This window comes from Corvus brachyrhynchos, unplaced genomic scaffold (genome assembly GCF_000691975.1).
Source record: "Corvus brachyrhynchos isolate BGI_N302 unplaced genomic scaffold, ASM69197v1 scaffold12, whole genome shotgun sequence".
Classification (NCBI taxonomy): domain Eukaryota; kingdom Metazoa; phylum Chordata; class Aves; order Passeriformes; family Corvidae; genus Corvus; species Corvus brachyrhynchos.
In genome coordinates this window covers 1,795,151-1,806,948 of record NW_008237885.1, presented here as the reverse complement: position 1 = coordinate 1,806,948, position 11,798 = coordinate 1,795,151, and the positions used below count along the sequence as shown (strand labels likewise).

The following is an 11,798-nucleotide window of genomic DNA, read 5'->3' as shown; positions in this document are numbered from 1 at the left end:
ACCGAATAAAAGCAGGCAATACTGAACAGCACAATTTTAGATAATCCAGATTGAATTACAACAGTTCAAAAATTCATGTAGTATTTTTGCTTTGTCTGTCCATAGAAATGTGATGGCTTTTGAGGGAGTATTTGTACAAGTCTATAAAAGAGAACAGATTACAAATAACCACAAAATGCTTTCTAGACCGAGTCCCTAAAATCAGACACAAACGCAGGTTTGTCGTGAAGTTTAACTGATGGATCTTTGGAGTTTCAATAAAAATTGGTTATTTTGGGACAACACTGGAAATATAAAAAATGAATAGACCTATTTATAATGACACAGTAATGAAAAAATTTTGTATCTGATGTTATCTAAATTACATCAGAACTAAAAAGTCTCTCAAGGTTCTTTTTGTTTTACATTATTTCTGTACTTCATTTCAGTTGAAACACTATTGTGTTTTTTTAAGAAGGCAGCCAATATGGACAAACCAGAAATATCAAGTACTTCTGCAACGGCAGATCAGTACTTTGCTTACTGCAGCTTGACATTTAATTTTTTTTCCCATTGTTGTCCTTTTATACTAAAAAAGACTCAACTCCAATACAAAGAAAACCCCAACAAACTAACTTCCCCATATAGGAGGCATTTAATGATGATCAGTTTTAGAGCTGAGGCTTTTTTATTTTCATTTGGTGTTTATTGTAAACCATGGTAGAAACTTAACAGTTTAATACATGGACAAATTTTCTTTTAAATGTTGGCAATTTTCTATAAAGTTCATGATAAAATACAAGAAAATATGCATTAAAAATTGTATAAAGTAATACTCTGCAGTATATTCTGTTCATTGGTTAACAGGCTTTCTTGCAAGACCAGTTTCAATCTTTAATGTAAACATTAGAGGCAAAATCTTCACCTCAGTGAAATGAGAGAAACTTTCACCACTGAACTCATGAGTGTGCTGGTTTGGGCTGGGGTAGAGTTGATTTTCTTCACCGTGGCTGCTATGGGGCTGCGTCTTGGATTTGTGCTGGACACAGAGTTGATAAAAAAGAGATGTTTTTGTTATTGCTGAGCTGGGCTTGCACAGAGCCTTTTCTGTTTTTCATACCTCCACACTGGTGAGGATATTGGGGGTGCATGGGAGGTTTGGAGGGGACACAGGTGGGACAGGTGACCCAAACAGACCAAAGGGATATTCCAGACCATATGACATCATGCTCTGTATATACAATGGGGGAAGAAGGAGGAAGAGGAAGACATTTGGAGTGATAGAGTTTTGTCTTCTCAAGTCCCCATTACATGTGATGGGGCCCTGCTCTCCTGGAGGTGGCTGAACACCTGCCTGCCCATGGCGGGCAGTGAATTAATTCCTTGTTTTGCTCTGCTTGTGTGTGTGGCTTTTGCTTTTCCTTTTGAACTGCCTTGATCTCAACCCACAAGTTTTCTCACTTTTACTCTTTCAAGTCTCTCCCCAGTTCCACTCACGAGGGAGTGAGTGAGCAGCTGTGTGGGGTTTGGCTGGGTTAAACCACCACAAAGAGAAAGAAGTTTGTCACTTTGTTTCCGAGTAGACATGGCCAGTAATGCATATTTCAATATTCTTTTTCAGAGTCAGACTGAAAGACACAAGAGCTCTGTATAGAGTATTCTTTGTTATTACAGGACCAATGAGAAAAATTACTGGGAAACACTTGAGGTTTTTGCCTGCATTTTGAAACCCAGCAGAGCCAAAAGCAGGATGTCCCATCAGGAGTGGAACAATCATATATCTGAAGAATCACTCCAGTCTGTTACAGTGACTAAGCTGCTTTTTAACGTGCTTGTATTATCAGCTTCATGAAGGCCTGTTAAAACAAAGAGACAAAAAAATTAATAGTTATTAATACTCTTTTGGGGATACTTTTACTTTGTCTATGAGACAAAATGACATGCTATGTGAGCAAACACCTGTGGACTTCAGGAAATCCCAAATTTGAACCAGTGAGGAAATGACAGGTGTTGATAATATGTAGACAGTTTCTCTCACAGAATATAAAGCACAGTACAAGCAGTCAGTGTCAACCTTACTTTCCATTCAAAAATAACCAGCAGTATCTTTATGTGACTGACACAGCTTTAACCTTTACATACATTGAAACGTTGGGGTTAGAAACTACTATATAAATTTTATGTAAGATTGAGGCTTTTACTTCAGCACTAGTTCAAATATTTATCTCAGCCTGGTAGGTCAGTTAGGTATCTTGAACAAACTTGAAATGTTGTTATTATTCTCAAGACAAAGCAAGTTCCCTTTTCCCTTGAATTTGGGAAGAAAAAAATTCATGAATAATTTATTTTTAAGCTGAGGTTGAACTCTGATAATATTATGTTTTAAAATCTCAAATTTAAGTTGGCATCTCTGTATATTTACGTGTATGTGGTTTACCTATCACTAAGTATCATAAAAGTATGATATTTATATGGCAAAAAACCAAACACAGAGTTTTTCTTACTTATTCTTTTCTTACAAAACACCATCTATTGAATTACAATGTGTAATAAACTCTACTTAATCCTCCTCTAGGTGGGTCAGTCACTTGTGAATATGTTACCTTCCTCCTTTGGTGAACTCTTCTTGGGAAGACCCCATGCATGTACCACAGACGCAGCATTGGGCTCATTTTTCTGAACTGTCAATGCCTTCTGACTTCTATCATCTTTCATCAATAAAATGTCTTCCTCTACTGATGATATATCCCAATCATCTTCATCAGGTTCTGTGAGCTAACCAGGACAAGAAAAAACAGGCATTTTTCCTCTGTCTGTTCAAGCTGCGCTGAGATCTTTCCTAAACTCAACTACGTGAAACTGCTAAAGAAAAATGCACTGGCACATGGCCTTTATGACATCTATCACCACACTTTTAAAATCCACATTAATTCAACTACCTAAATGATATTAATTCACTGTTACCATTCCAAAACTAAAAATAGTTTGGTTTTTTTTTTCTAAAGTCAGGAACTGCAAACATTTGAAGTTCTGCCAGTTCTTTATCTGGCATAAACCTCTTTTTCATGTATTACGTGCCAGCCTTAAAAAAGGATTATCTTTTCTGGGATATTCCAGTGAGATGAAAATCCTTTAAGCATTAGAATGTGTATTACTTACATGAAAATAAAGATATGATATGCAAGGTGGCAGTTTACAAGCATTCTGTAGTCAAACGAGGAAAAAAATAATTTGGTAAAGGCCTTTTTAATTTAAAACTAATTTACTTAAAGAGAAAATGAAACAAGGAAAATTAAAAAAACCACATGGTGCTCAAACTTTAAATATACATTCTCCTCAAGATTCAGTGTCAGCATGTACAAACATTTTAATTAAGTGGTGGATTTGTATATTAAGTTCACAAAATGAGAGTCCATTCGAACAGATGAACCTGAAGGCAATGAGTCCATGGTCCTTCTTACCTCATCTGTCTGAGAACTAAGTATCTTTATTCAGCTTTAGAAAGAAGAGCTACAGCATTTCCCTATTTGTCAATCAGATGTGGCTTGATGAATTTGAGCTATTTTTAGAGAGTTTAAATATGGAAAGTGAACGATGGTTTCTCACAAAGCTAAAACCTTATTTCACTGGAGTCTCCCAGTATTAGAGTAAGGATCTACACGGTGCTTCCATTGCACAGAAGGAAGGTTCAGATGCTACTAGAAAACAATGTAAGGTATGTACACGCTAGAGAAAAATCAACAAATATGAACATGTCGCATGTCTTGAAAGAAGGGAAGAGACTGAAGTAATGCTTTATCTTGCAACATAATTCCATTTTAACACTGCAAACTGTTTTTCAAAAACTGACAGATCTGCTCAGTGTGCTGTATTATTAACATACCAGGATTCACTATTGTGCAGTTTCAAATTATCTGCATTTGGAGGGTGTGGTAATGGGAAAGTCAGAGTCACATATATTGAGAAATGCTGGAGGAAGAGTTTCCGCGAACATTCACAAAGTCCCTAATTATTTTTAAAGTAAAAAATAGAGATAAACAAGTCAACCTTAAACAAAGTTCAGTTTTGATCGAGTGTAAATACACAGCACCAATCAAAACTACTAAATAGTTTTATTAACTCAAAGACTTATATAAAGATGTCTACATTGAAACATATAAATATGGGCATAGATATATGCATATATAATTATCAAAGCATACAAGATGGCGTGTTCTTCCAGGAAGATTCCAGAAACAAAGTAGCAATGCCTGCCCTGGTTTCATGAACTTACTCTAAACTCAACATACAGGATACATCAGGGACACAATGTATTCTAAATTAATTATAGCAACAACATTTTTCATAAAATGATAGAAAGGTTTGGGTTGGATGGGACCTCAAAAGATCATCCAGTTGAACTCCCTCACCATGGGTAGGGACACCTTCCACTAGACCAGGCTTTTCAAAGCCCCCTTCAACCGGGCCTTGAACACTTTCAGGGACGGGGCATCCACAGTTTCTTTGGGCAACCTGTTCCAGTGCCTCACCACCCTCACAGTAAAGAATTTCCTCCTAATATGTAATCTAAACCTACTGCCTTTTCATGATAGTCTAATTTTCTGTCCAGAGGGATCTGTTCCATGATCTTTCCAGGCACAGAAGTGAGACCAACAGGTCAGTAGTTCCCAGGGTCCTCTTTCTTTCTTAAAAAATGGGTTTATTTTTTTTTTCAGTCAGAGATTACACCCAACTGCGATGACTTTTCAATTATCATGGAAAAGTGGCTTGGTGACTATATCAACCAATTTCCTTAGGACCCTGGGAAGCATCTCACTGGGTCCCACGGACTTACATAAGTTCAGGCTTCTCTGGGGGTCTCAAACTCGACCTTCTACCACAATAGGAGGGATTTCATTCCCCCAATACTTATGCTAAGGTTCAGGGGTTTGAAAGATGTGGGAAGGGAGATTATCAGTGAAAACCAGAGCATTTTTAAAACATAGATTTTAAGGCTTATTTTGCTACAGGTCTTTGCTCTTGAAGCCCGAATTCCTGAACACAATGGCCCACCATCTAAAGATCTTCACAAAATCCAGCCAATTTAACTGTGAACATTTTACAGTCTTATAAAATCTGACATTACAAAGAATTTGGAAGTAACACTGGATAGAAAATTGCACTGTAATAGTCATGTCTGAATTGATAATTTTGAGTCCAGTGTGATTTGCAGCTCCCACACAGTCAATGGACAACTTAGGTGTCATCAATGGCAATTACAAGGACACAGGCTAAATGTGATTATGCTACCCTCACTGCCAAAGTTAATTAAGACAATCACTCTTTTCTGGAAACTGAAATAGAAGTGTCACTGTTTTTGGGGGGGAGTGATGAATTTCAGATTTAACTCACAGTCAGGAAGCCCTAAGGTATCAGTTTTATTATGGATAACAGGATTCTCAGTAATTATTATTTGCTAATTTAGTGAAAAAATGTTGTATTGAATGCTAGAACTAGTACCTGTCTGTCTACTTCAATCTAGTAACAATTACTCAGAGTGAAATAAAATCACTAGCTGCTGTTGACTTTGCATTTGGAGTAACTTTTGTTCCTTTTAAAAATTGTTCAGGCAAAGACACCAAATTGTGGCAAAATGCTTCACCAATTACAGAACTGTAAACTGAGGAGAAGATGGGGACCTTAGGAGCCTGAGGGGTGAAGAATACATTGTGTTAGTATTCTGTTGGTGAACATAGGCCATACTCAATGGACAGCAACAGATCTGAAGTAGTCTGAAAGCAGTAGGTGATTGTGGATTGATGCAGAAGACCAATGGAATTTCTCCTCTCATTAAAATGTATTTATGAGATCCATATTAGATAAAGCTCTAGAAATAATGTTTTTAAATGTTAGATATACAAATTCCTTTATTCCTCCATCAAAACAAGACACTAGGAAAAAAAGTAAAGAAGGGCTCTCTATGCTGCTAGAATAGAAGATAAGAATGGTACTGATTGTGCCCAAACTTTGAGCTGTAGAGATCCAAAACAATCAAGGCATCAGCTAAATAAGCAGTGTGAATGAAGTCACTTGCCACTGGTCACTTGCTAGCACTTTTCTGTACACCAGTGCAGATGTACCCAAAAAGACTACTTAGCTGTAATTCCAAAACTGTCTCAGAGAATTAAGTTCTTTGCTGCATCAAGATGATTTCAGCATGAAAAGAAAAGGTAACATACCTATAGTTCAATTGCTTAATGTAATAATGCTGCATACTAAAAGTGATACCTTCAGTTCTTTCACCTCTTCTTTCTTAATAAATGCCTGTGCAACATTAATTCCTCCAGCCGGTTTGTTCTTATTTCCATGGTTAGAAAGAGTCTCTCCAACTTGTTTGGCCAGTTTTTGAATAAATGTTCCTAAAATTCAGAAAAAAATTAAATTGACAGTTTCCATTCACAAGGAGGGACTTTATTATAAACCCCCTAGAAATCTTCCCCAAAGTAAAAATGAGTAAAAGAAGTCTCTCTGAGACAAAGATTGTCTCTTTTCCTGCATTTATATAGAAGAGCATGATACACATTTCTAAGTAATACACTAATAGAAACACATTAGCAAAAACATAAAGTGTACACATATATATATACACTCAAGACTAGGTAGTCTGCCTTCATTATGTTTTCTAACACAGAAATATTACCATGAAATGCAAAACCATGCACACTTGTTGAAACATCCATATACAAATGCAGTAAAAACCTTTAGAAGTTTTGGCAAGTGTTACAGTTTCTTCAGTTTTGTTTTCCTCCATCCCATCCGCATGGCTTTTGCCAGAAGTCTTCTGAAAAGCATGGACTGTGCTGCTTGATGGTTTTGACTGCTTTTGTAGTATCTCTGGTGTTCTATAAGGCTGTTTAACGTCATCTTCATCAGCTTCTTCCTCTGAACTGAATGGTGGTGTTCTAAGCAAAAGCACATACAACACGAGCACTTACTGGGTTTCAGGGGGTGCATCACCACACACGTTTAAGCTTCCTTGTATTTTCTTTTCTAACAAAGTGCATTTTGCTTAGTGAAAAAAACCAGAATCTCCCCTAAATTCTAACTGTCCAAAAAAAAAAAAAAAACAATTTAAAAGAAAAATGACACTGCTAATTAAACTCAGAAAGTTATCCCAAAATGGTCTCTTATACACACAACTCTTTCCATTTACTCTACCATCTTTACAAAACAAGAGACCAATATAAAACAAGTCTTGCCAGGCAAACACAGATAGGCTTTCATGGATCAGCAGGTAAAGCAAATTTCAGGGTCAAGGAATCTGTGCCACAAAATGTCTGTTGTGACATCAGTTAAATGAAAATAATGTGGGAATTTTTCTTTGCAGGCAGTTGCAAAGTAATGTACCTGATGTGAATGGAACATGGCATATTGTATTTAATTTTGGTTGCAGTATGAAAATAGCAATAAACTGAAAAAATTAGGTCATCAAAGTCTTCAAATGCTTTTAACTCAGAAAAAGCATCTAAGAAAGAAACTAAAAGAAGTTATTGATCTTATTGAATATCTCTTTCTCGATCACAACAAAGAATACATATGCTGAAAGAAAAACATGTTATCTTTCAGGGATTATAATAAGACACTCAAATGGAGTAATACTTTAAACCAAAACATGAAATATGCAGCCCAGAGAGTGTTTATGATTTTAGCTTAATAATAGTTTTTGTGTGGCAAACATGAATATTCAGTCACCAAAAATGTCTTCTTCAAAAAGGCAAGGGAACAAAACATACGTGATGCTAGGCATCTTTCTGGAAATTCCTCTTCCAAGAATCTTCCTGGATCTAAAAATAATGAGACAAGTTATTTCAAGACTGACAGTCCACTAAGCAAGCATAAAGTTTATATAGAAGTTATGTGAATTCTTTCCTCAATTCTTACAATTTAGGAAAAGTTCACATCAGCCACAAAAAACCCAAACCCACAGGACTGTTATCTGAGGTATGAGTGTTTTTAGAATGGCATCTCTTACTTTGGTTTAGAAACATACTCAGGGATGATTGGTCTTTGTCCAGGTGGGCGGAGAGCTGATGGAGAAAACTTTGCTGGCTTTTGTGGTGCGGCAGATGAGGAAACTCCCAATTGATTGAACTTGTGTCTTTCTACAAGAAAAGTTATCTATGTCATTCTTGCAAACAGTGTTTGGTATCTTTCATATTTAATTTCTACAATTAGAGATGTCTCTGCTGCAGGCTATAGTTTTACAAAAAAAGAAGAAAAAAAGTAATTCTCTTCTTCCAAGCTGTTCAGAGTTACCATGCGTTGGGTTAAAAAGTGTAGCAATTTGGCAGAAAATAAACCCCCTTGCTTTCTGTGATTACAATTGTATTGTTAGTGCTATGAACAGCCACTCTGCAGTTAATGTTTAGATAGATAGACAGATAGATAAAATGTGTATATATATATTTCTGGCAATCCAAAAGAAACACATATGTTGCATTTAATAGGCTGGCTCTTTAGAATGTGGCCAGACCTAGGGTTAATGGACTCTTCAAGCACCTGGTGTGGGGCCTGTAGTTACACGGTTTTTTTGTAGTTACACAGGTAACAGGTGGAGAAGACCCCACAGAGGTTATGTGTGCAACAGAAAATGGGAAGAATGGGTTAATAACCTTAGGCTTAGACATTCCTACATCCAAGTGTCAAGGCCCCAAAGGTGGTTAAGTTCTTCAGAGACTGATAGATTAAAGGAGCCGCTTCTGACACCTTGGAAAAATAGTGCATGGCCAGAATCTCTCTAGTCTTAAAGAATTACAACAGTCAATGGGAACTTTAGGATATTGGTGCAAACATCCCTGGTTTCTCTATTATTGCCCATCCCTTATACAGTTTGCTCAAAAAGGGAAAATCATGGGAGTGGACTGAGCAACCCATGAAGCAGTTCCAACAGCTCGGTCCCACACCCCCCCATTGGCCCTACCAGAGCAGAATGGGGTTCTGTTGAGAATATGGCACTTACTGCAACTGGTTTCACACTGGCCCTTATGGACCAGAGAGATTGAGCCCCACTGCATTGAAAGACCCAGAACAGAGATATTCTGAGTTGGAAAAGGGACTTTAACCATTAGTCCAAGCAGTTAAACAAGTTGAGCCACTAACGGATAATCTGTCTGGACAAACCCTGATGAAACCTGTATTGTCTTCCCTTTCCAGGAATGATACTGGGAATGATGCCAGTACATCTTCACCAAAGATCAAGTTAACCATCTAAGGACTGCTTATCCTTGTTGTAGGAGCAACTACTGCCATCATGAACCAAATTTGGTTCACATATCAACAAGCTCAACTTGCAGGGTGGAGACCCTCACTTCTTCTATCCATAGAAGCTAATAAATATGGTAACTATAGCACACTCTGCACCACCCACACTTCTCACTTGTGAAATTTACTGTGGCAGCAAATATAAGGGAAGGAGATGAGGGCACTTAGCCCATTGAAATTAGAAAGGTAACCTGAATGCCACTGAATTTAAAAGGGAATTTCAATCCTGGTGGCATCTAATCAATTTTACTTATGACCTCGTTAAGAGTACAGTAAGAAATAAAATGGACAGCATCAGTGGTCAGACCCCCTCTTCAGATGGTCACCCACAGCTACAGGAACTTTAAATAAACTACTTCACCCAGTTGCTGCTATGTTAATCCTGACTCTAATATGTTTTGCTCTGATCATAGACATGTATGTAAAAACCTGCATAATGATCTGTCAGAAACACGTAAGGTCTGGGTGTGGTATAATGAAAGGTGTGGGGGAGAGGTATGAGCAATTGCTCTACAAAGACCCCCCCAAAAATCCATTAAACAGGTGTGATAGGGGCACCAAATTGAATGTGTGACTGTAGGCATGGTGTGGATAGTGTAGGAATGAGGCCTACAGCCATGAGATATACGATGAAGGGATTTCCATGAGATATGCCATGAGATGTGTAGCTAAGGGATTATGTGGCCATGGTGGCATGCTGAGGGGCTGGTAGGTTATCAGGCGGAGGCTGGATGACTCTTACCACTGCAGTCCACCAGGGGGAAGAGGGATTGATGCTAAGGTGTCACTATTGGCAAATCTGTGATCACAAAATGAGACCAGACTTAGAGTGTAGCCCACACCATTGGTGCACCTGGGAACATGACCAGACTTACAGCGCTGAATTGGCTAAAATCAGAACTTAAGCCCAGCCGTACCCAGCCCTCCAGATCTGTGAGGATCATCTGGAAAGCAAGGGGGTTTATTTGCTGCCAAAGTGTTACACTCCCAACACAACACCATCTATCTTGCCAATATAGGAGCTAAGATATTTGCAGTTAAACACCATGTCAAGAACCCTTTAAAGAAAACAGTTTAGTTGCCCATAACTATATAGAACATTGATATGGAAAAGCAGGAAAGCAGCTTTACAGAAATGTAACCTTAAATAGCAGTTATAAAATGTAAGACAATGAAATAAACCCCAAAATCCACTGTTACCTTCACCAGGAAGCTGAACACAGGAAGCAGGTCTGCTAGAAGATAATGATTTCTCTTCAGCCTGAAAGCTAACTTGACGTTCAAGATGCTCTCGAATTCCGTGAATGGTGGGCTCTTCCTTCTCTTTGCGTTCTCTGGCATATTCAATAGCTCGCAAAATTTTATTTAAGCGATCACTTGATATTCCACGAACACCCTAAGGAAACAAATTGTATTGTAAACTCTTTTCGACTTCAGATATCACAAAGCTTGTACAAAAATCACAGAAGTTGGTAACACTGCTCACAAGTGTCGCCACATCCTCCACAGCTGTAATTTGATGGCCATCCTCTTGGGTTAGCGGTTGAGGAATTACACTTATTTAAAACACAGAAATTTAGCCTTGGATTTTATAGGTCGAGAACTGTAGTACAGGAGTGAAAGAGAAAAGAAGAAAAGTGGTGCAAAGATCATTCTTCTTTTAAATAATTCAGTATCATCTTACTGCTTTAATTCCCAAGGATTCCAGCTTTTCCTCCAGGGCTTGCTCCAAAACAACTCGCAATTCTTTAGTTAAAGAAGGATCAGACTTCAGAGCATTTATTAAATAGTGGTTACTTCTACCTGGTTTATGATCACTTTTCTCGGTTTCTGAAATAAGAAGGAAAAATGCTTTTAAGAGATATTTAAAAAATCCACAGTACATGAGACAATTAAAAACTGCACTGAAGCATGCATTCTTTAGAAACAGTGTAGACATATATGTGCACTATTTATCTATATGGAGTTGCATGATTTTCAAAATCTTGGGCTAGTTTACAAAAGCCAGCTCACTTGGAAACTGTACCTCAGCACCTTGTACTCACCATTTTATTTTATTGTTCTTGTTACAGAATCATTGTAAAGATACGTTGCTGAATATTTAGCAACAAAGATCTTTATTTTTAGAATTGTACTTGACAACTTCTGATGAAGAAAGACTATCTTCTGATACTTAAGTTCTCTAAAAGTGGTATTTCAAATAAAAGCTGAATTCTAGCAGAAATCAGAACAAGAATACTACAAACTTTTTCTCAAGAAAAGCTTCAAGCAACATGATGATGTTCTCTGACAAAATCATCTACTGAAATTAAATATTTGCAAAGTTGTAACTCTTTCCAAAGTCTTGGTAAAGACAAAACCTTAGTCTGGGGCAGACTGTTTCACAGAAAATACATGATGGATAATAATCATCTTTAAAAATCTTTCAAGGACAAAGTTCAGTGTCGAGTTTTCTTCTATGCAAGTCTATGACATCATACATACTTAAAAGCAGACAAAGAAGTTCCTATCTCTTTCCC

At 37.4% G+C, this 11,798-nt stretch overlaps 2 protein-coding genes across 2 annotated transcripts in view; one reads left to right on the top strand and one right to left on the bottom strand.

Moving 5' to 3' along the window:
• CLDN10 (claudin 10) overlaps positions 1-149 on the top strand; it is an 11,781-nt gene extending 11,632 nt beyond the window's left edge. Inside the window, exon 4 of the mRNA XM_017732633.1 lies at positions 1-149. This exon is cut by the window's left edge and continues 831 nt beyond it. The gene's annotated coding sequence lies outside the window, so the exon portion shown is untranslated.
• A 495-nt stretch (positions 150-644) lies between these two features.
• Positions 645-11,798, bottom strand: part of DZIP1 (DAZ interacting zinc finger protein 1) — a 37,135-nt gene continuing 25,981 nt past the window's right edge. The window contains exons 12-19 of the mRNA XM_017732597.1: positions 10,964-11,109; positions 10,480-10,675; positions 7,991-8,120; positions 7,752-7,802; positions 6,718-6,920; positions 6,247-6,377; positions 2,583-2,754; positions 645-1,835 (exon numbers count right to left, since the gene is read on the bottom strand). Of these exons, the coding sequence (XP_017588086.1) occupies positions 1,753-1,835; positions 2,583-2,754; positions 6,247-6,377; positions 6,718-6,920; positions 7,752-7,802; positions 7,991-8,120; positions 10,480-10,675; positions 10,964-11,109 (1,112 nt within the window). The 3' untranslated portion in view covers positions 645-1,752. The remainder of the gene's footprint in view (positions 1,836-2,582; positions 2,755-6,246; positions 6,378-6,717; positions 6,921-7,751; positions 7,803-7,990; positions 8,121-10,479; positions 10,676-10,963; positions 11,110-11,798) is intronic.